The 27,026-nt window shown below is 41.1% G+C and overlaps 1 protein-coding gene across 7 annotated transcripts in view; it reads left to right on the top strand.

Annotated features, from left to right (window-relative positions):
- Positions 1–27,026, top strand: part of LOC117518909 (lysine-specific demethylase 4A-like) — a 279,463-nt gene that overhangs the window by 66,159 nt on the left and 186,278 nt on the right. For 6 of the 7 annotated variants that reach the window (XM_034180171.1, XM_034180169.1, XM_034180170.1 and 3 more), the window contains one exon: positions 7,820–7,950. In XM_034180171.1, the coding sequence (XP_034036062.1) occupies positions 7,820–7,950 (131 nt within the window). Of the gene's footprint in view, positions 1–7,819; positions 7,951–11,534; positions 11,801–27,026 lie in introns of those variants that run through there. The other variant, XM_034180175.1, reaches the window with a different exon arrangement.

Raw genomic sequence — 27,026 nt, 5'->3', positions numbered from 1 at the left:
AGGAGGCAGCAGTGTGATTTTACCTTTGGCAGGCAGCAGAGAAGAAGTTCAGTACTTTGCCCGAGTTGAGCCCTGTTTGGTCCAGTCATGGACTGAATGACAGAGGAAGTGGTTTGCTACTGTGGATTATGACGTATTGTTCTTGGCAAGTGAGAGCAGGGAGCATGTGGAGTTGGAAAAAAAAGGAAAGGAATGAAGATCAAAGGTCAAAAGAAAAAGATAATCTGGACGACAAAGCAGGTACCGGTGAGGTGCTGGTTTCATCATCCAGAATGGAATCATTGAACATGGTACCAGCAGTGTTCCAAAAAAGATTGATCATGTTCTCATGGAAATACACTGGAGGCTTTAGCAGAAATGTAGGGTCTGTGGAATTCAATTCTATTCAGTGTATTCATTTTATATAGCACCAAATCACAACAGAGTCGCCTCAAGGTGCTTCACACAAAACAATAAAAAAATAAATAAAATGAATTAAAAGATTACAAAAAGCACAGTAAGATATTAAAAAAAAAAAACTAAAAAGCATAGTAACACAATATGCCAGTATGCTAGCCATACGAAAGGGAAAATAAGTGTGTCTTAAGTCTGGACTTGAAAGTCTCTACAGAATCTGACTGTTTTAGTGACGCAGAGAGATCATTCCACAGAACAGGGGCATGATAAGAGAAAGCTCTATGACCCATGGAAGTATCATGTTTATGATTAAATTTGGTCAGACCTTTAAGATCAGATTATATTGTGGGTGTTTGCATCCAATCCTAGGGGAGGACCTATAGACATGGATGCAACTACTGATCTGATTGGAATGTAGATTTTTAGTCCAACCAGTTCCCCGAAAGTTTCTGTAGATTGTGTTGGGTTTCCCATTGTCCATTGAAGGAGATTTTTTCATATCTGTGGGAACTCCTGAATTTCATCCAGAGAAGACATAATAAATAGCTTGATTTGAATTCCAGGCTATGATGGCCCTGAGAGTGAACAAGGACATGTTTCTGTGAATTAAAATGGTCAGTCACTTGATCACACGGTACTCAATATCTGGTCTAGTGACTGCTTACAGAGGAATCAAAGAACTCTGTTCCTCCAAACCTACAGCTCGACCCCCACAGTCATGGCAGGTGATGATCAGTCCTACAGATTTCTCTGTTGTACTGTTCTATTGGCCTGGCATCTTGCCAGGATATTTGACTCCGACAATACCAAAGTTCTGTTGGTTGATCCTCTATCCACAATTAACCATAAACTGATAATGAGATCTGTAAAGGCAGTTAAACAGATGAAGGTGAGGAGAGCTCTGAAGATCTGTGGTATTGAGGCAGAAGTCCCTCTATGGCGGACAGAGCGGCAGGAGTAGCAGCGCTGGGATAAACAAAAAGCAACTAAGCAACGGTTTAGTCGTCGTCTCTGAAACAGTGGCTAAATGTTGCTAATGCTGCGATATTTGAGTTGGTTGAAACAAACACATTGTAGAACAGCAAGAAGGAAAGAATGGATTTAAAGAATAGATAAAACTAGTCAACGTGCTCAGTGCTGTTTCCAAGCCTGAAGTTCACTGATCCAGAGCAGGCGAAAAGGCAAAGTTAGCACAACACAACCAACAGGTCCTGGCTCCTGCTACAGCCACCCACCACCAGGCCCAGGCTACAGCTACAGCCACCCACCACCAGACCCAGGTTTCAGCTACAGCCACCCACCACCAGACCCAGGTTCCAGCTACAGCCACCCACCTCCAGACCCAGATTCTCGCTACAACCACCCACCACCAGGACCAGGTTCCGGCTAAAGCCACCCACCACCAGGACCGGGTTCCAGCTTCAGCCACCCACCACCAGGCCCATGTTCCCACTGCAGCCACTTCCATCAGAAAGGTTTGACATTTCTCCATGTGAACGTCAGAAGCCTATCACCTAAGCTCGGGGAGATTAAACTTCGTGCTTATGAAACCACCCTGCTGTGGTTGGTGTGACGGAGACCTGGCTGGATAACAGCACATCCAATGCTGAAATGGAGAGTCCTGGGTATCTGATGCTGCAAAAGGATCCTAATAAAGCGGGAGGTAGTGTTGCTGGGTATATCCGGTGTGACATTGCATTCAACCGACGACCAGAGCTAGAAGTAGGCTTGGAGGCTGTATGGTTTGAAATCCTTTTGCCAAAGACTAAACCCATACTGACTGATATTTTATATCAACCAACAAAACAGAGTGACTTTTATGACAAATTCAAGAAGTCTTGTTTAACCTACAATGGTGTTGTATCCACAGAGTGTATAATGTCGGGTGATTTTTAATATGAATTACAAAATGAAAGGTGTACCAGATCAACCACTGAATAACTTTATCAGTGTCTCTATTCTTGGCTCCTTGCTGTTCCTGATTTACGTGAATGATATGCCCTCAGCAGTGACTTGTAAGACACTCTTATATGCTGATGATTCTACCTTAATTGTTGCTGGCAAAGATATCATGGAAATTCAGCAAACCCTAAGCTTGGAACTCGGGTCTGTTAGGGAATGGTTAATCGATAAACTATCTCTACACTTGGGGAAGACAGAATCAATCCTATCATACCATACCATACCAATTTTAGTTATAAAGCACTTTAACACAACTGCTGACACAAAGTGCTGTACATTAAAACATCTATTAAAACATACATTTAAATACATGAATATAAAATACAACTTGAAACCTAAATCTCTCTGTGACATCATACTATTGGAGATTTTATAGGGATCTGATACTATGATGAGATCTATAGTGGTGGAAGAGGCGGGGGTCACTTTAGTGGGTTCAGTACAGGAGTTATATGATCTCGCTTTCAAGTTCCTGTCAAAAATTATGCAGCGGCATTTTGAACCAACTGCAGATGTGAAAGTAGCGACTGGGAAACCATTAATAGTAAATCCTGTGTGAAATACATTGGTCTAGCCCTTGATCAGGTGATTAGTGGAGATCAGATATCTGATAGTATTATCATTGAATCTAATGCAAAATTAAAATTCTTGTACAGACAGGCCAAACAATTTGACATTTAAACAAAACGGCTGCTGGTGTCAACACTTGTATAGTGTTATATGGACTTTGCTAGTTCATCTTGGTACTCTGGACTGACCAAGAAATATCAGGACAAGCTGTAGGTAGTGCAGAACAAAATAATAGACTTACTCCGAGATGCTCACCCCAGGACCCACGTTGGGCTTCCTGAATTTTGACGGTCGTTATGCTTCTGGTGGAGTACAGGGTTCAACAACTCAAATTAATTCACACTTTTAGGATAGATAGCTCCCAACTATCTACCCCCCCCCCCCCCCCCCCCATTAAATTCATGTTGACATTTCACATTAGAAATACCAGATCTCATCCTTGGTCATCCCATCAGTCAAATCCTTTGGTGCTTCAACATTCTTGTTGACAGGTGTTAAATTGTGGAACAGTCTGCTGAGTCAAATACAACTGTCAAATACTTTATCTGGTTTTAAAAGAAGGGTAAAAAAAAACCTGCTTCAAAATATACGAGGTCTGTCAATAAAGTAACGGTCCTTTTATTTTTTTCAAAAACTATATGGATTTCATTCATATGTTTTTTTACGTCAGACATGCTTGAACCCTCGTGCGCATGCGTGAGTTTTTCCACGCCTGTCGGTTACGTCATTCGTCTGTGAGCACGCCTTGGGAAGGAGTGATCCCGCCCCCTCGTTGGATTTTCATTGTCAGGAAATGGCGGAATGAAAAGAACTTTTTTTCCATCAGAATTTTTTCAGAAGCTGTTAGAGACAGGCACCTGGAAACCATTCGAAAAATTTATCTGGCTTTTGGTGAAAATTTTACGGGCTTCACAGAGAATAAGGACTGTTACTACAGCTTTAAGGACCCCTTTAAGGACGCTCGGCGCGCTGCGCTCCGAGCTGCAACGACGCGGCACAAGCCACCGGACCATTTCTAAACGGATGGCTCTGTGGATAAGAGACCGTCGTGTGCTCTTTCTCTGGTTATCACAAGAGCTGGACATCAGCCATTTTCCAGCAGATTTCACTTTTAACAAGAGATTTTGTCATGGAAAGCCGCGCGGAGGCTTCGCGCATCACGACCGATTCGCTGATGAAGCGAGACAAAGGAACACCTCCGTTTCGGAGTGTTAGACGACAAGTTTGGGCATGTCCAGCTCTCCACAAGTTCTCTTATACTCACTCGACTGGTAAGCACTGAAAGCCGAGATAGGCATGTTACTTTATTGACAGACCTCGTAGAAAACTTAAAGAACAACCCATTTTAGTGTTTTTAGTTGTTTTATTTTAACTTGATATATAACTTTTTGTTTACCATCTGTGTAAAATATGTAACTATCTCATTAAAAATGTGTAAATATATTGGGCAAATAATCATATTTTTATATTAATCTTGAATGTATTATATACATTCATAATCCATCTCGTTATTTGAGTCTGTGACATCTCTGGGCCACAATGAAAACAAATGAATTTTGCTTTATTGGATTACCCTGTATTTACATGTCTTGTATATGTTTATACAAATAAATTCAATGAATCAATCAAGTTCTACAGGTGGATGAAAATACTGTTCTCCTGGCAGTTCAAGCAAACTCAATTTTTAACTCAGTGAATACCGGTGTTCATCAGAGATGTGCAGGCATAGACATGAAGCATTTTGGCCCACTTGTCAGTAGGACAAGTGGTAGAAAAGTTTCATTTTTCTCATATAAATTGGAGCATGTCCTACACTGACAGCTACATTTTGGGGGCATTGTTTTTAAATCATGGAGTAAACAGGATATGATATTTTGTGCATTATAACCAAAAGTCATTTTAAAAAATGAGCGGTATTCACAGGTTTCAACATGAAAACACTGGAAAATAACAAATTTAGTTTTTTCACACTTGGTTATTACATTGCATTATACATCAGGCAAAATAAATTTTAAATACGTCACCATGTTTCTCAGTAAATATATTTGTAAAGGTGCTATTGACATGAAATTGGAAACGTCATAATTGTCCAGCTCTCTCTTGCAAAAGTGATCTCGATCTCAATGGGGCTAATCTGGTTAAATAAATAAATAATGACACAGGAAACAAATATTTAACACATGAAAAAATGGAGGTGCAAAAAAGCATTATGAAGTTTCCAATTCACCTAACCTTTGTCATTTCACATGACTACACATAATTTAATTTTGATACATTTTAGTTTTAGTGTTTTTTTTGTTTTCTTTTTTTTTTTTTTTTTGTATGTGTGGATTATTTGGGTTGTTACAGACATTTGGTGAAAAGTCCATGTCACTAGCACCTTTACAAATACAGTGAGGAAAATAAGTATTTGAACACCCTGTGATTTTGCAAGTTCTCCCACTTAGAAATCATGGAGGGGTCTGAAATTTTCATCTTAGATGCATGTCCACTGTGAGAGACATAAGCTAAAAAAAAAAAAAAAAAAAAAAAAAAAAAAAAAAAAAAATCCAGAAATCACAATGTATGATTTTTTTTTTTTTAAATAATTTATTTGTATATTACTGCTGCAAATACAGTGAGGAAAATAAGTATTTGAACACCCTGCGGTTTTGCAAGTTATCCCACTTAGAAATCATGGAGGGGTCGGAAATTTTCATCTTAGGTGCATGTCCACTGTGAGAGACATAATCTAAAAAAAAAAAAATCTGGAAATCACAATGTATGATTTTTTTAAATAATTTATTTGTATGTTACTGCTGCAAATAAGTATTTGAACACCTACCAACCAGCAAGAATTCTGGCTCTCACAGACCTGTTAATTTTTCTTTAAGAAGCCCTCTTATTCTGCACTCTTTACCTGTATTAATTGCATCTGTTTGAACTTGTTACCTGTATAAAAGATACCTGTTCACACACTCAGTCAATCACACTCCAGCCTGTCCACCATAGCCAAGACCAAAGAGCTGTCTAAGGACACCAGGGACAAAACTGTAGACCTGCACAAGGCTGGGATGGACTACAGGACAACAGACAAGCAGCTTGGTAGAAGACAACAACTGTTATGATCATTTATTAGAAAGTGGAAGAAACACAAGATGACTGTCAATCTCCCTCGGCCTGGGATTCCATGCAAGATCTCACTTTGTGGGGTAAGGATGATTCTGAGTAAGCTCAGAACTACACAGGAGGACCTGGCCAATGACCTGAAGAGAGCAGTGACCACAGTCAAAAAAGATTGCATTAGTAACAAATGGTGCTGTCATGGTTTAAAATCCTGCAGGGCAGCAAGGTCCCCCTGCTCAAGTCAGCACATGTCCAGGCCCGTTTGAAGTTCACCAGTGACCATCTGGATGATCCAGAGGAGGCATGGGAGAAGGTCATGTGGTCAGATGAGACCAAAATAGAGCTTTTTGGAATCAACTCCACTTACCATGTTTAGAGGATGAGAACAACCCCAAGAAAACCATCCCAACCGTGAAGCATGGGGGTGGAAACATCATACTCTGGGGGTGCTCTTCTGCAAAGGGGACAGGACGACTGCACCGTATTGAAAGGAGGATGGATGGGGTCATGTATTGCGAGATTTTGGCAAACAACCTCCTTCCCTCAGTAAGAGCATTGAAGATGGGTCATGGCTGGGTCTTCCAGCATGACAATGACCCCAAACACACAACCAGGGCAAATAAGGAGGAGCTCCGTAAGAAGCATTTCAAGGTCCTGGAGTGACCTGGCCAGTCTTCAGACCTGAACTCAATAGAAAACCTTTGGAGGGAGCTGAAACTCCAAACCTGAAAGATTTGGAGAAGATCTGTATGGAGGAGTGGGATTTTTTTTTTTTTTTTTTTTTTTGATTATGTCTCTCACAGTGGACATGCACCTAAGATGAAAATTTCAGACCCCTCCATGATTTCTAAGTGGGAGAACTTGCAAAATCACAGGGTGTTCAAATACTTATTTTCCTCACTGTATATTTACTGAGAAAAATGATGTTGTTTTCAGTACTTATTTTATCCCATTGTATATTAAATAATAGTTTGGAAACAAAGTAGGTAGCTCACCTGCTTGTACTAAAAAACAAAAAATGTAGAACATTTGAATTATAATTCATAATGTACATTCATGAACAAAGAAACACTGGCGAGAAAACAAGCTATCTTAGTCAGTGTCTCATGTTTTAACTGTGCATTTATCTATCTGAGATCCTCAACAATTGCCAGGTTCCTGTATAATGAGCAGGTCTTTGGGGTCGTTAGACCCAAATCTCTTATTGGTTCCTGTATAACGAGCAAGTCTCTGAGGTCCTCTGGCCAAAGCCTGTTGGTCGCTCCTGTGTAATGTGCAGGTTTCTGGGGTTGTTATCACCAAGTCTGTTGGTGGTTCCTGTATAACGAGCAATTCTCTGAGGTCCTCTGGCCAAAGCCTGTAGTTGGTTCTGTAGAACCAGCAGGTCTCTGGGGTCCTTACACCTAAGCTTGTTGGTTGTTCCTGTATAATGAGCAGATTTCTGAAGTCATCTGGCCAAAGGTTGTTGGTGGTTCCTGCATGGCGAGCAGGTCTCTGAGGTCCTTAGACCCAAGCCTGTTGGTGGCTCCTGTATAGCGTGCAGGTCTCTGAAGTCCAAGTTAAATGGGGAGCCAGACGAGGTGACTGCTGACTGATTCTTTTCACAGTTCTTGCCAACTTTCTTTTTCTGCTTTCAGATCCTTATCATTCAGAAAATGTCAAACATCAGTTTGCACTGTGTTTGTTGTCAAATTAGGTTAAAAACTAGAATCACTGATATTTGTCTCTGTGGTGGAAGAGATGATGTCCTCTGGAGCATATCTTCACCATTGTGCCATTGTATCAGTCCAGAGATTCAGGTTGGAGCTGAGCACCAGAAAGAAGCTCCTGCAGAACACAGTCCAGTCCTGATCCAAATGGAAACTGACGAGAAGATGACAGAGCGCTCCCATAAGGAATCTGTTAGTCCAGTTAAAGGTAACACTGGTTTCATGTACGATAGTGTAAGAGTGTTCCATGGTGCATAACACAAAATGGCTGATGCACATCCAAAATGTCCTTGTAACTATCTGATTTTAACTTAACTGCTTTTTAAAATTGCTGGCGCACAAAATGTCCTTGTATTTGGTAAAACTATCAGATCCTTTTACAGCTGTCTAATTGATAAAACCATCTGATCTTTTATATATGTTTAATTGATAAAACCAAAGTATTCATGTCAGTTTGGAAAAAGAATCAGCATGATGGAACACTGTTTTATTGCGTGAAATTACACTACATACATATATACACACTATAACATTTTTACATAACAACCATGAACACACCGCGAACAGACAGCGACTATTTTCACTACACTTTGCACCCATCTCACATAGACACTGATTCAAGCCAAGTTAAGACCGCCCATATGGGAGTGGCTTAGGCTGAAGTAATAAAAGTTAGAGAACAAAGGAAGTCGAGGTTCTTTGTTGCATGTGTTTGCATGCGACTGGTTCAAGATCCCAGCACTGAGATAACTATGTATCAGTGTAACAACTCTTTACGATACAACATCTAAACTTTGAAGTCCGTTTTCTATCCAATTTTTTGGAGATCTCACCGTGATAAAAGAACCTAACAACAGACTTTGTTGTCATCATATTGAAGGGTTGGGACAACACTGTAATGAAATTTGGGAGGCACTTCCTGAGATATAGTACATCTACAACAAATAAACATGGAAGATTAAAACAGCCAATGAATAATCAAAAATTAAAAACGGCAAATAACTATTCCGTGCAGATATGACAGCAGCAGGTTGGTAACCAGGGTGTGTTGGATCGCAAACTTTTACAGCCAGCGGGACAGCAGGCCTGGTAAATGTCTGCAAGTGCCCTAAGCTGGGTCCCAATAATATGCTTTGCCACATAGTAAGACCATTCACCTGCTCCCTTGTTGGCACTCTGGGTCGCCACAGAAAAATCCGAGGTGGATATGCACGTTGAATTGGCACAAGTTTTATGCCGGATGCCCTTCCTGACACAACTCCACATTACATGAAGAAAGGTGGCAGGGTGGGATTTGAACCGGGAACCTGCCGCACCGAAAGCAAGTGCACTAACCGCTCGGCCACTACCCCTGCAAGGAATATGCTGTGCCACATATTCAGTGGAAATATATTATATTATTGAGCATGGTGTCTTTACAGGAACTATGAAAACAAGTCCAGTATAGGTCCTGAGGCCCATTGGTGTCATTGATTGCAGCTTGTTTTCTAAATTGTGTCGGTAGCATGGCCCAAGCAGAGGGTCACCCCTTTGAGTCTGGTCTGCTTGAGGTTTCTTCCTCATATCATCAGAGGGAGTTTTTCCTTACCACTGTTGCCTGTTTTAATTTTCTTTATTTAAAAGGGGCAACACATATTAATGAACACAAAGTGTAAATTTGTCAGATTATAGCCATGGGCTAATTTCCATCTGTAGTCCCTGACAGACTATAAAAATTAAACAATTTACAGTTAAAAACACACAAACATCACAGGAGCTTACAATACAATAACAGACTACATTACATATGGGTCACTAACTACTACAACAACAAGACACAGACTGGACAAAAGAAAGCAAGAGGACACTGACATGATCTGAGCATAAACGCTATCTTAAACAAACTCAGTCAAAGGAAGGCACACAGTAAAAAAAAAAAAACTACATGTACAGTTCAATTGAAATAAGTTGATTAAAATTGCAAGTCTAATTTCATACATTTATATATTTTAAAAACCATAGCTTTAAGAACAGTAACTTATAAAGTGTTGTAATGCATTGCACATTACCTATAGTTCTTCTTAGTTTCTACAGTTAAGTTCATAATGCTCACATTTTTGATTTGATTTGATTCTGTGTGCTTGCTCTGGGGGTTGGTAAGGTTAGACCTTATTGTGTGAAGCGCCGTGAGGCAACTTTGTTGTGATTTGGTGCTATATAAATGAAAATAAATTGAAATTGAAAAATTGATTATCCCTGAATTCTGTAGCATGAAGCACTGTGAGAGTGAACTCAGGTTACTTCCCGGCCAAGGCCGGTACCCATTGACAGCTGGTGGAATGAGATGATGCAGATAGTTTCTTTTCCAAAGACACAGACAGGTAGCGTGAGTGAAAATCAACCTTAAGTTGGAAGCACAACTCCGTTGATCTACCTACTTGACATTGTGTCTATACGTGGGTGTGTTTGTAATATCTCTCTCACTCACTCACTCACTCACTCACTCACTCACTCACTCACTCACTCACACACACAAAACCACAAGCAAAAGCCATGAGTAATCACCAGTATACAGGTTCAGTATGCCAGTGATAATGCTACTGTAGCACACTCCAAGCATCCTGAATGCCTTTGCCAAGCCATACCGAGTGCTAGTTCAACCTTTAACCATCAGAAAGACCCAGGTTTTACACCAGCCTCCACGTAGCCAGTTATCAACCCCACCCACCATAAAAGCAGACAGTACTACTCTTGAAAATCTTGATCACTTTCTGTACATCGATAATCTTCTCTCCTCCAAAGCTGACGTAGATTTGGAAGTTGCCCATTACCCGAGTTGTGTCATTGGAGCATATGCCATACATGGGAAAAGAGTCTTTGAAGACAGAGACCTAAAGGCTTAAGCCATGGTCCCACCAAATAATAAAGCCAGGAATAATGAGCCACATATGGATTTGCCAGAAATTTCAGTGATTATTTGAATAATGATCCACGTATAAATCTATCACGTATCTGCTACGAAGAAGCCTCTGTGTGCCTCAAAGTACCTTGCATGTGCCAGGTATCAACCTCTAGTGAGCCACGACTGACCTGTCATTTGAGCTCCATCCAGCCTCAAATGGCTCGTGTCGCCATATATGATTCACGTCAAGCCACATATGATCCATGTAGCGCCATGTAACGCGATATTGGTGCACGTTTAGGCATGGGTTTGGTCCAAACCTCCAGCCCTCCCACACTTGGTCCCTTTAAAGTGTGGGTTTTCAATTCACAGCATCCATTCAAGATGTCACATTTTTTAAATGCAGTCCAAAAGAAGACACTCCTGCACAGTCCGGCCGGTGTGTGCATCTGTGCATCAGGCTGGAGTTCACCTGTGTTAGTCATTAAATGCAGCAGTTCTGTGTGTGCACTAGGGATGTGTATTGATAAGATTTTATAGATATCGATACCATTATCGATCCGATTCCTTATCGATACCTCTTGTGAATTTTCTGTGTACTAAAAGTAGGCGTTTACAGTTTTCTATGTCAACAACATTTTATTGAGTCTTAAAGTAAATAAATATGAAATTGGCTACTGGATCCTTAAACTCTGGACATAATAAACTCTATATGGTGGATCCTTGATCTCTGGACATAAATAGAAATAAACAAATTCATAAACAACACAGGACGTCTCATTTTGGGAGGAAGAAAAGTTTTAGTGGATTGTAGTTTGTCTGTATTACAGAGTTTTGAAAGCGGTGTCATTTTATTTAAAGTGGAAATTTGTTTTGAATTTATTAATTCTGACTGGACTCTGTCTCGGCAGAGAGTGGCACAGCTGTGCCAACAGAACGGAGGACGATCCGCGGACTTGCCACTTCTGAAGAGCAGCGAATCAAAGAACCATTGAGCCAGCTGATTGAAGCACTGCTTCATTTGTTCACTTTTTTTTCTTTGTTACAAACTTCACCAGTTGGTTTTTCAACACTTTTCCTGTGTTTGGATAAAAGACTAGAGATGCAGGGCTGTTTTTGTATTTATATGCAAAGTATTCTGAGCCAAAAGCTCTTATTTTAGACAAGTCTGGTTTTTTCCCAGTTAGAAAGTAATATGGGGTTTGTTCAAGACGTCTGTTATAGCACCTATAACCCCAATTCCAATGAAGTTGGGATGTTGTGTGAAATGTAAATAAAAAACAGACTACAATGATTTGCAAATCCTCTTCAACCTATATTCAATTGAATACACCACAAAGACAAGATATTTAATGTTCAGACTGATAAAGTTTATTGTTTTTGTGCAGATATTTGCTCATTTTGAAATGGATGCCTGCAACACATTTCAAAAAAGCTGGGACAGTGGTATGTTTACCACTGTGTTACATCACCTTTCCTTCTAACAACACTCAATAAGCGTTTGGGAACTGAGGACACTAATTGTGAGTGTCATGATTGATAGTAGAGAAGCTTGAATCTTTGACTGGACTGGGTTGCTTGACGTGAGGACGTTTCGCTTCAAATCACAGAAGCTTTCTCAGCTAAAATTCTTGCTCTGGTAGTCTGACTTCTGTCTTGACTCTTGTAGAGAAGAATAAACCAGAAGCCAACAAAAGCTGGAGTTTTTTTTAACCTAACCAGACCCCACCTACCGAGAGACTGACTGCTATAGGCTAGTGACTAAACAATAGCTCTAATTAGCACCTATTGTGCTCTAGTTAGCACTCTCCTAATGACAGGACAGAAGCCTCCCCTGATGGCTCCCTTGACGACTCTCTCCTGATGATGTGAATGACTCATTACCATGAACAAAAGACTGAAACTGCTTTGACCTGAGTACCACATTGTAAACAGGGGACAAAGCGTGTCTGAGACCCGCTCCGCGGTTAAGGCTGGGTTTCAACTGTTTTACAAAGAATGCTTCCTTGACACCTCTCTCAAACCATTTCTTCTCTCTGGCTAAGATTTTAACTTCCTTGTCCTCAAACGTGTGGTTAGTGTCTTTCAGGTGGAGATGAACTGCAGACTGAGGTCCACTGGCGACCTCTCTGCGGTGCTGGTATAGCCTCTTGTGTAAAAGTTGCTTCGTCTCACCTATGTAGTGTTCATTACAGTTTTCCTGACATCTGATATGATACACTACATTGCTCTTAGAGCAATGTAGTGTAGAGAGTGGAGAGTGCTAACTAGAGCACAATAGGTGCTAATTAGAGCTATTGTTTAGTCACTAGCCTATAGCAGTCAGCCTCTCCGTAGGTGGGGTCTGGTTAGGTTAAAAAACTCCAGCTTTTGTTGGCTTCTGGTTTATTTTTCTCTACAAGAGTCAAGACAGAAGTCAGACTACCAGAGCAAGAATTTTAGCTGAGGAAGCTTCTGTGATTTGAAACGAAACGTCCTCACGTCAAGCAACCCAGTCCAGTCGAAGATTCAAGCTTCTCTACTATGGAAACCACCTGGACAACTGAGAGCCTACACAGAAACGTGTCATGATTGAGTATAAAAGGAGCATCCCCAAAAGGCTCAGCTGTTCACAAGCAAAGACGGGACGAGGATCACCACTTTGTGAACAACTGTGTGGAAAAATAGTCCAACAGTTCAAGAACAATGTTCAATTGCAAGGGATTTAGGCATTCCATCATCTACAGTCCATAATATAATCAGAAGATTCAGAAAATCTGGAGAACTTTCTACACGTAAGTGGCAAGGCCGAAAACCAACATTGAATGCCCGTGACCTTCGATCCCTCAGGCGGCTCTGCATTAAAAACCGACATCATTGTGTAAATCTGGCATGCCCAACCAGTCGATCGCTGGGCTGAGTTCCAGTTGATCGCATGAAAAAAAACAAATCTGTCCCTGGACTCGACAGGATTTAGTGCTGCTATAACAGACTGATGCAGCAGGTGGCAGCAATGCACCAACAAGGATGCCGGCTGCCGTTAAACGCCAGAGTAGAACAGCTCTTCTTCTATGGTAGATAACAAGAATTGTAATTTTGATCTTGTATTATTTTTTCATCTATTCGAATGGCAAATCCACCTGTCTTATCTGCCATGCAAATGTGGCTTTACTGAAGAAAGGGAATTTGGAGCAGCTTTTCAGACGATTCACAAGAAATATGATGCTAACTTCTAATGCTAAACCGGCTAAATCTCCTCTGCTCGGTCAAAAAGTCCAGGAACTGAAACGTTGGCGAGCAGCACAATGATTCATGATCCATAAATATGAAGAGTGGTGAATGTGTCGAACAAGATGCAGTGTTCTGTTCGGGCCAGGATTCTGAGGAAGCATTTATTCTGTTCGCAGCTAGAGGAGACACATCTGCTGCACACAGACGTTAGGTGTCTCAGCAGAGGTATGGTGGCTGTTTTATCACTGTATTACGTTACTAAACCATATATATATTGATTTATAACACAAAACTGTCAAAAGGAGTAATAAATATAAGTGTAAAGATGGTTGAATATATCAGAACAGTAAATTGATTAGTCCGTGTGAACACCGTGCAGATCGCTGCTGCTGCTGCGTTCAGGTACCGTTGGAAATTACAGCTTGTTTGCTTGGATTTTTTTTTTTTTAATGTGGGTGGGGGGTCAGCTTCACTGGCCTCAGGCACCTTATATAGGCCAGAATTAATCTTTTGTGTGTATACAATTTTTTTTTTTTTACCAAAAATAATACAAAAACCATGCACCTGCCACAAGCAACTGCTGAGTTTGAAACAACAAAAAAGTCCTTTAATTTCTGACCGTATGTGAACGCAGCTGCGTTCTGCACGACGTTCACATGGACTGATCAATTTACTGCTCTGATGATATATTCAGTCATCTTTACACTTATGTCTATTACCCCTTTTGGCAGTTTTGTGTTATAAATCTATATATATGGCTTAGTAACGTAATAAAATTGACACAGCAGCCATCACGGCACACAAGCGGGTTTTTTCAGGCCTCCTGCACACTCCTGGGATCTTTTTGGCTCCTGTGCATCCTGTGCCTTTTGGTCCAGCCCTTTTTGGAATGGTCTTCTGTCTGAAATTAAAGAATTTCTGAAACATTCAAATCATGTTGAATATGCACAGTTTTTGGATTTGAAGGCAAGTTTAAAAGTATATTACATGTGCTGTCAAGCAGGTTGCAACAGTGTGACCTGCAGAACTTTCCACACATGGACACAGAACTTAAGTATCAGGACAAAGACCGTCGAGCCTAAGAGTCCACGTTATGATGATCACGTGCAGAGCATCTTGTCAGAATTTGATAGGTGCTTCACTGACTTTGCATCCAAAGAGCCTGTTGTCAGTTTTCTCTGTTTTCCATTTGGGGAAAATATAGATGTAGACTGTATATCGTCCAAAGTGGCATCACTCTTCAACCTGGATCCTCACACTGAAAAATGACATTGAGCTCAAATCCAGAGCAACACCTGACATGAATGTCCAAATCTAGAATCTAATCTAGACAGAGTGCCTGAGTGCCTGCTTACAGCTGCACTCAGCTCCTACTGTCCGGACTATGAGAGACCAGCTTCCTCCTCTCGGGCCAGAAGTCCCACTAAGGTAGGGAACAACTTTTCCAACTTGAGGCCAGTCCTAGGCCTACTTGTGCTTATTCTATTCTACCATGCACATTTACTTCAATGATGCATCATGATTGTTAAAACCTGCCAGAAAATTGTGTTATTATGTTGGTGCACAATATATTGCGGCTACGCTGTGGCGTTCCGTATGGCTCGGTAGATCTCGATACATTGTTAACTTTAAAAGTAGATCTTGGTTCAGAAAAGGTTGGGCACCCCTAGTGTAAATGATCTTACCGTGTGGGCTCAGGAACACTTCAGAAAACCATTGTCAGCTAACACAGTTTGTCGCTACATCTACAAGTGCAAGTTAAAACTCTCCCATGCAAAGAGAAAGCCATACATCAACAACATCCAGAAACGCCACCACCTTCTCTGGGCCCAAGCTTATTTGAAATGGACAGACGCAAAGTGGAAAAGTGGGCTGTGGTCTGATGAGTCAACATTTCATATTGTTTTTGGAAATCATGGATGTCGTGTCCTCTGGACAAAAGAGGAAAAAGACCATCCAGATTGTTACCAGAGCTAACATCAAAAGCCAGCATCTGTGATGGTATGGGGGTGTGTTAGTGCCCATGGCATGGGCAACTTACACATCTGTGATGGCACCATCAATGGTGAAAGGAACATCCAGGATTTGGAGCAACACATGCTACCATCCAAGCAATGTCTTTTTCAGGGACGTCGCTGCTTATTTCAGCAAGACAATGCCAAGCCACATTCTGCACGTGTTACAACAGCATGACTTTGTAGTAAAAAGAGTGCGGGTGCTAGACTGGCCTGCCTGCAGTCCAGACCTGTCACCCATTGAAAAAGTGTGGCGCAAAATACTACAACAGAGACCCCAAACTGTTGAACAACTGAAGTCGTACATCAAGCAAGAATGGGAAAGAATTCCACCTACAAAGCTTCAACAATTAGTGTCCTCAGTTCCCAAATGCTTATTGAATGTTGTTAGAAGGAAAGGTGATGTAACAGTGGTAAACATACCACTGTCACAGCTTCTTTGAATTGTGTGCAAATATTTGCACAAAAACAATAACGTTTATCAGTTTGAACATTAAATATCTTGTCTTTGTAGTGTATTCAATTGAATATAGGTTGAAGAGGATTTGCAAATCATTGTATTGTTTTTTGCATTTTACACAACGTCTCAACTTCATTGGAATTGGGGTTGTAATCCTTGTCATAGCAGCAGTCTGTACTGCATATTTGCACAACTCTGGGTAATTTACTTTCAACTAACATGCATCTTTCCATTTCAAATAATGTCCTCTTTCTGCAGTCCCATTCTGATGGGGCGAGTATGGAGCTAAGGTTTCATGTCTGATGCAGTTTTGACGAAGCACTGACTGATGCACAGAAGATGTAAACTCCGTTCCATTATCTGACCATATACATTTAATTTTTGCCATAAGGGGCAACATCAGCGGTGAATCTCTCTGTGGCTTTAACAGCATCACTCTGAGCTCTGAGAAAATACCTGAACGTAGCTCCTGAATAGTCATCTGGAAATGCAAGAGCAAACCTGAAACCATGTTTCCCTGCTGGCTCCACAGGTTCAGCCACGTCTGCATGAAAAAGATCCAGTACATCTTTAGCCTTTTCATCTGGATCTGTATTTCTGCTCCGTGCAATTTTTCCTTTGATGCACACTTCACATGTTCAATTGGACTTGTCACCTTTTCCTTTAATTTTCATACCTTTTGTGACGCTTTCCAATTTTGACACATCATCAATTAGTGACCCAAAATTTCATGCCACATCTGAACGTCATAGCACACATCAGGGGCGTGCTGGGAACATTTTTCAGCCCGGGAGTTTCATATCCATCCGGCCCACAAACCACCAGCGCACAGAGATAATAAGAGTTCTGCTGTGGCATTTAAATCCAGCATTTATGTGCTGACTGACTGTGAAAATTGGGTGGCTTATAATAGAAAGAAAAAGTTAGTTAGTTAAAACAAGAACGGTATTGTTAACTCACCAGTGCACCACCTGTGCTTACACTGTGCAATTTTTGGCCCTTTTTCAGCCGATTTTTCACTCGTGCGAGAATTTTTTGGATCGCGCCGAGTTTCAGCTTAATTGTGCGTCCTGCATCGTGCAGTCTACATGGAGTAATGAGCTCACGACCACCTCCCGATGGGGAATCATATGGTCTGATGAAAATCAAACCTGTTCGTTATTTTGGTCGGCCGTCGTGACTCGTGAGGGTTCCGCGCTGTTGAAGCAGCGCTGCAAGCGTGTACGCGCTGATTACGTCGCGCACTGTGCATGTGCAAACACCGGAGAGAGCAAACAGTGATCTCATGTAAAGTCTTGTTTTTTTTTTTTTGTTTTTTTTTTGCGTTCCCTCGCAATAACCTAATATAATAAAGTTCATGCCTATCAGCGCGCACAGTGAGTGGAATCAGGTGGGGGGAGACTGAACGTATATGCGTGCGCACACACACACACACAACAGGATTTACGACAGATGAGGGAATAAGTTGCTACACCTTGCGCAGCTGTAACACTCCGTATGAAATATAGTTTATTTATACAACAGTGTAAGTACTAACACCTGTTATGAATGTTTGTTTTCTTTTTTACCGTCCTCTCATGAATGTCTGCTGTGTGTGCGCGCGCGCATATACGTTCAGTCTCCCCACCTGATTTCACTCACTGTGCGCGCTGATAGGCATGAAATAAATATTTTTAGAAAAGAAACGCGACCCCGACGTGTGATATTGGAACGTACAATGTGAACAGTCAGATCGCATCAGAGCATCGGGCCGTACAGTGTGAGACCATGAATTGTGCGCTCTGAACTTTTAAACCCTGCGGTTTTGTCGCACAGTTTGAGCTGGAGCCGAGTACAACGATTGAAAATATCGTACAGTGTCTGCCCAGCTTAAGTCATTGAAGTCTGTAAGTAGCTGGAATAGGTGGTACTGGACTACAAATGTTAATACGGCTGATGTTGATCCTGGCGTCAACAGGCACGTAGCCTGTTCTGCCCGGCCCTATTTACCATTTCCCTCTTCGCTCTGTCTTCTTGAAAAAATATCTGTGAGCTTTGCGCACTTGGCAGCATCTTCCTCCAAAGCTTTTCTTTTTCTTAATCTAGCTTTTTCAGCTCCACCTGGCTTTTTTCTATCCATCTTTTCACTCACGGGTCACTCCTCCTATACTTGCTAGTAGCACAAGTCCCATTTGAGCGCACAGGGCTTGGTTGGACTGAACTAACTGTAATGAATGCATAGGGGTGTTAAACGTGTAATGGTATGTCCCTGCCTTAGGCCTTGGAAAAGATAACAGCGTTGCAAAAGAAGCAGTCTTAAGTTATTTTCTTGTGAATTTTCATGATTGTAAAACATTTCTAACACTTAATGTCTTCTCTTTAAGATACAGCAGCCCAAGTGTCTTGCTGTGTAGCCTAACAGTTAGTGGTGGTCATATATGTATGCATATATTAACACCCCCTCACAACGGCCCCAGGTTGGACCAGCCCACCGGGAAAACGTAAAAAAAAAGTACTTAAATAAAATAGTCTGTCATGTGTGTTAATATCAAAAGTCGTACCATTTTTTTGTGGATGAGTCGATTCTGTCCTTCTTTAGAGAAGACAGTCGCACCTTGCGCTGTAGCCGCTTTCACCAAAAAGATGTCTTGGGAAAATGATGGGACGGAGAGTGCCTCCTTCAGCATCATGTCCACATCATGGCCTTTACTGTCTCTCATACGCATTTTAGCAGTGCCTTTCTTCAGCACAATCCCGCTGGCACATTCTCCATCAGTTAATTACAGAACGTGGTTCTGTGGCTTGAAGCTCAATGTAAACGCTGTGAATCTCCTGATGTCGGTAATGATGTGCTGCGTCGCTCCCGAGTTGACCATGAGACCCTTTGCCTTCACTGCTCCAAGCATGGCGGTATCCACCTGCACCTTGAATGCGAACGTGTGGTCCTCTTCATCCACCGCTTGTGGCCTTCTTTCCCGCAGGTGAAACAGGTGAGTTTTCACCTGCTCCAATTGTCTCTTCCTCACTCTCATCACGCTGTCCTCTGCTGAGCTAGAGGCAAACTTCTCCGTGCTTTCACACCTCCTCGGTTTCATTTTAAAGTCAGTAAAAGTCAACTTTTAATCGCTCTGCATTACATGAACAGAGAATGGAAATTCTCTGTTCATGAGAAAATCATAGCAGTCAGTAAACCCTCACTCAGTGTCTCGCCTGCATTATGCAGTGCTGTGATGGCGGTCTCTGTGCGGATAATGTAGTCTGTATTGCTCTCATTCACACCTTTTTGGAGAGAAGGTGTACAGACTTATTACACGTGGCTTTCTCTTTCCCGTGTAATTGTCACGCAGGATCTGCAGCGCTTTTCTGCCATCATCGAAGGCATCTTTCATGACAAGGGACAAACTTTTATTATCCAACAGCTGGATTAGAACTCCTCATTTTTATCGGCATCTGCCTCAGCACCTTCCGCGTCTGAATCGGGGGCTTCACTCAGGATGGTTGTCTTTAGGTCAAGCAGACACAAATGTGCCAGGAACTTTGTTTCCTGCAGTTCATAATTCTTTTCATCTCCATCAAAACATAAACAGTTCCATTGTCTCCCAAAGTCTTTACTGGGCCCATAACCTGTTGGCGCAGCCATGCCTCGAAGTAAGATTTTGAGATGCTGGTAAAAATGGAGGAAAAACTCATCACACAGTCATTGCGTTTGGCCTGCATGCAACAGGTTTTCTTTCTTTTGGAATATTTTATTTTAAATTTTACAAGTTACCATATTTTCCGGACTATAAGTCGCACCGGAGTATAAGTCGCACCAGCCGCTTTATCCATTATAAAGAAAAATAAACCATAAATAAGTCACACTGGACTATAAGTCGCATGGACATACAGGTATGTTAACATGAAAATTTCAGATGATAATATTGTGACGGCTACCGTTTTCAGATGCATATTTCACCAGTCGCAACTTGTAATCTGCAGAGTATGATTTTCTTTTTGGTGGCATTTTTTCGGGCCTTCGCCATTGTCTTGTTAAGTTATCAGTAATGTTGAAATTTTTATTTTTCTATGGTAGCCAGTAGTCGCAGGAACAGTCACACAAGCCTTGAGTGCCCTCTCGTGAGCTGCATTTTACCTACAGATATGTTTGTATTTTGCGGACCACATTGCGAGCCGAACCATAACCCGCACCATTGCTGAACGGTTCTTTTCTAACATATTACCCGCTGTGGACCATAGTACACCAGGTGTCAGCTGCCGATGTTCGTGCAGCACCTACCTGCGCAGCTCGTGACCTCCCCCGTGGTGTCGATGCCAGCTCCTTCCAAGTGCAGATGCTTTCCTCTGCCGTCGCTCACCCAGTGCTCCCACGCATCTCTCAGCATCAACTTCAAGCATCAAACACTCTGCTCACACTGATATCCAAGGGTTGAAGTTGTTTTGTTAGCCCTCCCGGAATAACAGCAAGCACTGTGTTCGTCTGCTTCACACGCTGTTTCACAATCATTGTCTGGGTGAGGTGAGGAATACGCGTCCAATGTTCTGTTCTCTGATTGGTTATCGCGACCAGTGTGACCTATAGGGCGGCCGCCATACTACAGTGCCCATGATGCATTGCATTTCCGTTTCCGGTGGCCATTTTAAAACATAGTGCAACTCTGTCACGTAAAATTGTTTTATTACGGTAAATTAATTGAGAATCTACCAGTATATTTTTCATTTATAAGTTGCTCTGGAGTATAGTTTGCACCCCCGGCCAAAACATGTAAAAAAAAAAAAAAAAAAAAAAAGTGCAACTTATAGTCCGAAAACTACGGTAAGTAGAAACACAAAACACAAGGAACAAATCATAAAAGTTCAAAGCTCCCTTCCCCTTCCCACCCCAAAAAGGAGAGAGAAAAAGGGGGGGGGTCAGGGCTTGTCGAAATTAAATTAAAGCAGGCTTCACAATGGAATAAGAGGGCCATCAATATAATTCAAGTAGGGCTGCCAAATTTTGAGAAAGGTATTATAAGATTTTTGAAGGTTATAAGCAGTGATGCCGGTAACGCGTTACTCTAATTTGACCACTTTTTTTTAGTAACGAGTAATCTAACGCATTAATCTTTCTAAATCAGTAATCAGATTAAAGTTACTTGGTCAAGTCACTGTGTGTTACTATTATTTTTGTATTGTGGGTCGATAGCAGTATTAAACTTGGTCCGTGGGCAGGAGGTCGGGGTTTGACTGAACTGCCCACTTTAAGTGAGCTGTGAGCTTTTCATCCGCGGTTTTCTGCAGCAGCTACGACGCGGTGACAACAGCACACCTACATTGAGCTTTACAAAGACATTTTTATGCTTTTTTTCCTCCTTTAGTTAGAATTCTGAGCTGAGCCGCTCCATATCTGCTTGTTAAAAACAGCTGATCCTCCACGATGCGTCAACAACTAACACTATTTTCCGCTCAAATGCACCTAAACTCTTTCTGAGGACCACATGATGTGAAAACGCAACAAAAACTTTCGTACCTGTAAATCTGGTCATGTTTTTTGCATAAATAAATGTTATCCATTCTTTGTGCTCAAACACCAAAGCAGGGGCGAATCCAGATGGAATGGGGGCATGGGGCAAGGATGTGCCCCCCCACAACACCCCTAGATTAAAGATCCAGTTTTGAAGCCTTTTTTACTACAACTACTAAAAAAACGTATAATAATTTCGACAAGTAAAATGTTTAGAAAGAATTTAAATGTTAGAAAGAATTTAATAGTTACATTTATAAACAATGTAGGTTAGAAATTGCACGTTTTACTGTTACAGTGCTGTCAACAGTTAAATATGAGGTCAAGAAAGAGGTCTTTATTTTACTTTTTATAAAACAAGTATTTATTTTCATTGAAGTCAAGAAAGGGTGACTATAAAGTGAGTTTTGGCAAAACAGGTATCATGTTGAGGTGGCAGAGGGTTGTTGTCGGCAGCTGGGGAAAGTAACTAAAAAAGTAAGTAGTAATCTAACTTGGTTACTTTTACAATTGAGTAATCAGTAAAGTAACTAAGTTACTTTTTCAAGGAGTAATCAGTAATTGGATTACTTTTTCAAAGTAACTGTGGCAACACTGGTTATAAGTGATTTTCTCAAGAGGGATACAACTGTTTAATTCTGAAAACCACCTCTCAATGAGGAAGGGAGAATCAGATTTCCAGGTGGCTGCAGTGCACTTCCTTGCCACACACAGTGACATCTATAAATTTAAATTGGTATTTAGTTGGGGATCCATGGACAGAGGTTAAATTACCGAACAGGCAAAGCTCAGGATCTTGAGGGAAGGTGAATCCAGGGATCTTGGTCAGGGTATCACATACATCATACCAAAATGGACTCACCCTTGTGCACAGCCAGTTGCACTGCAAAAAGGAGCCAGCCTCTACACCACATCTAAAACACAATTCGGATACCTCAGGCTTAGAGTTATGTAATTTTTGTGGTATGACTGACTCCCACCTCTCTCTGGATCTATGTAAACCAGGCTTAGGCATCCATTCAGTTGTATAGAATACATTTTAGCAATAAATTTACATACATTCCCTTCATGAAGTAATTTTTCCACATCAATGACAACAGGGAGAGTCATATCAGTACCCAATCTGGTTCTGAGGAAAGATCTCAACTGTAGATAACAAAAGAAAGTGTTGTTAGGTAAATCATACTTCCTCTTCAGTTGTTCAAAGGATGTCTTATCCTTCTTATGTCTTACTACTTATTATATATACCTTTTTCTTGAGCTGCTTGGGTGGGTAGGGAGAGTTCTCATGGAATAAAAAAACTTTTTAACCTACCATCCCTGGTTCTCAAGACCAGGCACCCAAGTGGCTCTACTCTAGTCTTTTCTACTCTCCTATTTTACTCTTCTTTTTAGATATTTAGATATACCTTTGTATACTGGCATAGTTCCACTTTAGAATTGGAATATAATATATAAGATATACCTTACTGAATTTTCATGAGGTGTCCATTTTCAAAACAGTCCTTCAGATGTTGAATCACTCTCTGATACCAAGTCTCCAAAGTCCTGTTGCTCAGAGTCATGGGTACGAGTTAATTTTGTCTGAGTGGTGTTGTTGGAGACAGTCCCATTTTTAGTCCAAGATTTTTATGAATCTTACACCATATTTTTACCAAGTGTTTTAAAATGGGACTATCTGTTCTGTTGGACCTATTTCTGGAGTCCCACTTATAAATAAAATCACTAAAAACCCTTTCCTTTAGTGGGTGTACACCAATCTGTATCCAAGAGAGGACATTCTCACCCTCAAAAAATGAAGAAACAAATCACAGTTGAGTGGCCAAATAATATTTTTTTTTAAAGCTGGGGAGACAAAGGCCTTCAATTTATAGTCCCAGGTCAATTTTTCCATAGATACTCTTGGTACTTTACAATTCCATAGAAATTCTCTTACATATCTGCTTTGAAAAATATGTTAGGCAATCGAATGGGCAAAGACTGGAAAATATACTGTAATCTCCGCATTACATTAATTTTAATACAGTTATACGGCCAGTCATGGTGATGGGTAAACTCATCCACCTACATAAATCATTTTTAATTTGACTGAGCAACGGTAGATAACTGAGTCGATACAAATTCAATACAAGTTCACTCTCCACAGTTATTCCAAGATATTTTATACCATTTGGAAGCCACTTAAATGGGCTTATTTGTTGATAATGGGTATAATCAAAACTTGTGAGGGGAAGAATCTCACTCTCCCTCCAGTTCACCTTATAACCTGAAATAGCACCATAGTCATTGAGAAGAGTCTATAATTTTGTATGTGAATTACCAGGGTCTGTTAAATAAAGAATAACACTGTCTGCTCGAAGATTAATTTTATGAATTGTCCTATCCACCTCAAAACCTCTTATATAAGGATCCCGTCTGATCACCTCGGCCAAGAGCTTAATAGCCAAAAGAAAGAGTCCTGGGGACAAAGGGCAGCCCTGTTGACTTGATCTTCCCAACGAGAACTGTATTGAAGTCTGTCCATTGGTAGTAATTTTAGCTCTGGGTTCACAATAAAGAGTCCTCATCCAATTTATAAATGATTGACTAAAACCGAACTTTGCCAAAACTTTAAACAGATATGGTCATTTGAACCTATCAAATGCCTTTTCGGCATCTAAGGCTACAGCTATACAGGGTTCTGTTTTTGTAAGATCAATGATGTTAAAAAAAATATACATAAGTTATTGGCTGAAGAACTTCTCAATATAAAAACCAGATTGATCAGGATTTATTAATTTAGGAAAATATTGGCTAAGTTGGTTGACCAGGGCCTTTGACATAATTTTATAATCTGAGTTCAGAAGAGATATGGGTCTATATGTAGAGCACTTTAGTGGGTTTTTATCTTTATTATGAATCACTGTAATTGTGGCGGTGGAGAAAGTTTCAGGGAGACTTTGAGTATTTGAGGCTAAATTGACAACATCCATAAAAGCAGGGGGATAAGTAAATCTTTAAATTTATTTATAAAACTCAGGTGGGAAACCATCCTCCCCTGGTGATTTATTAGACTGTAATAAATTCAGAGCTTTTTCAATTTCTTATTGGGTGAAGGGAAGATCTAAATTATTTTGGTCTTCTTGGTTACGTTTAGGTAGGTCAACAGTGGACAAAAATTCATCTATCTTGGTCAGATCTTCTGGTGACTCTGAGGTATACAAATTAGTATAGAACTGTTTAAATGTATCATTAATTTCTGTGGGATTATATGAAATTGAACTCGTTTGTTTCAATTGCATTAATTGTTCTTAAACTTTATTCCTTTTTCAACTGCCAAGACCTTTGTTTAGTCCTCAAGATACTTTTTTCTGGTTATTCAAGCTTTTTGTTTACTATATGTTGATATAAATCCTTGGATCCAGATTGTTGAAACTCCTTTTCTAATTTTGATATTTCTGTCTCCAGCTCTACTATCCCTGCCGTATATTTCTTTTGGATCATTTTTGTGTATGAAATTACTTGTCCCCTTAAATATGCTTTTAATCTTATTCTTCTTCTTTGTCTTTCGGCTGTTCCTGTTAGGGGTCGCAACAGCAGATCAATCGTTTCCATCTAACCCTGTCCTCTGTATCTTCCTCTCACACCAACCACCTGCATGTCCTCCTTCAACACATCCATAAACCTCCTCTTTGGCCTCCCTCCTCTCCTCCTGCCTGGTGGCTCCATCCTCACCATCCTTCTCCCTATATACCCCGGGTCCCTCCTCTGCACATGTCCAGACCATCTCAATCGCGTCTCTCTGACTTTGTCTCCAAACCGTCCCACCTGGGCTGTCCCTCTGATATGTTCATTCCTAATCTTGTCCATTCTTGTTACTCCCAAAGAGAATCTCAACATCTTCACCTCTGCCACCTCCAGCTCTGCCTCCTGTCTTTTTGTTAGTGCCACCGTCTCTAAGCCGTACAACATAGCTGGTCTCACTACTGTCTTGTAAACTTTCCCCTTCACTCTTGCTGATATTCTTCGGTCGCAAATCACTCCTGCCACCTTTCTCCACCCACTCCACCCTGCCTGCACTCTCTTCTTCACCTCTTTACCACACTCTCCATTACTTTCAACAGTTGACCCCAAATATTTAAACTCATCTACTTTTACCACTTCTACTCCTTGTAACCGCACTATTCCACTGGGCTCCCTCCCATTCACACACACGTACTCAGTCTTGCTTCTACTGACTTTCATTCCCTTTCTCTCCAAAGCATATCTCCACCTCTCCAGACTAGACTCAACTTGTTCTCTACTCTCACTACAGATCACAATGTCATCTGCAAACATCATAGTGCATGGGGACTCCTGTCTGATCTCATCCGTCAACCTGTCCATCACCACTGCAAACAAGAAAGGACTCAGAGCTGATCCTTGGTGTAATCCCACCTCCACCTTGAATGAGTCTGTCATTCCGACTGCGCATCTCATCACTGTCACACTATTCTTGTACATGTCCTACACTACCCTAACATACTTCTCTGCCACTCCAGACTTCCTCATACAATACCACAGCTCTTCTCTTGGCACCCTGTCATAAGCTTTTTCTAAGTCCACAAACACACAATGTAACTCTTTCTGGCCTTCTCTGTACTTCTCCAACAGTATTCTCAGAGCAAACATTGCATCTGTAGTGCTTTTTCTCTGCATGAAACCATATTGCTGCTCACAGATCTTCACCTGTTTTCTAAGCCTAGCTTCTACTACGCTTTCCCATAACTTCATGCTGTGGCTGATCAACTTTATGCCTCTGTAGTTACTGCAGCTCTGCACATCACCCTTGTTCTTGAAAATAGGAACCAGCACACTTCGTCTCCACTCCTCAGGCATCCTCTCACTTTCCAAGATTTTATTAAACAATCTGGTTAGAAACTCTACTGCCATCTCTCCTAGACATTTCCATGCCTCCACTGGAATGTCATCTGGACCAACTGCCATCCTCTTCATAGCAGCCCTCACTTCTTCCTTACTAATCTCTTGTACTTCCTGATTTACTCTCACTACATCATCCAGCCTTTTCTCTCGCTCATTTTCTTTATTCATCAGCTCTTCAAAATATTCCCTCCACCTTCTCAGCACACACTCCTCACTTGTCAGCACATTACCATGTGCATCTTTTACCACCCTAACCTGCTGCACATCCTTTCCAGCTCTGTCCCTTTGTCTGGCCAATCGGTACAAGTCCTTTTCTCCTTCCTTACTATTCAACTTC

This window comes from Thalassophryne amazonica, chromosome 10, assembly GCF_902500255.1.
Source record: "Thalassophryne amazonica chromosome 10, fThaAma1.1, whole genome shotgun sequence".
In the NCBI taxonomy this organism is placed as follows: Eukaryota; Metazoa; Chordata; class Actinopteri; order Batrachoidiformes; family Batrachoididae; genus Thalassophryne; species Thalassophryne amazonica.
Note: the sequence above shows the minus strand (reverse complement) of the source record. Positions and strands in the feature narration are given on the sequence as shown.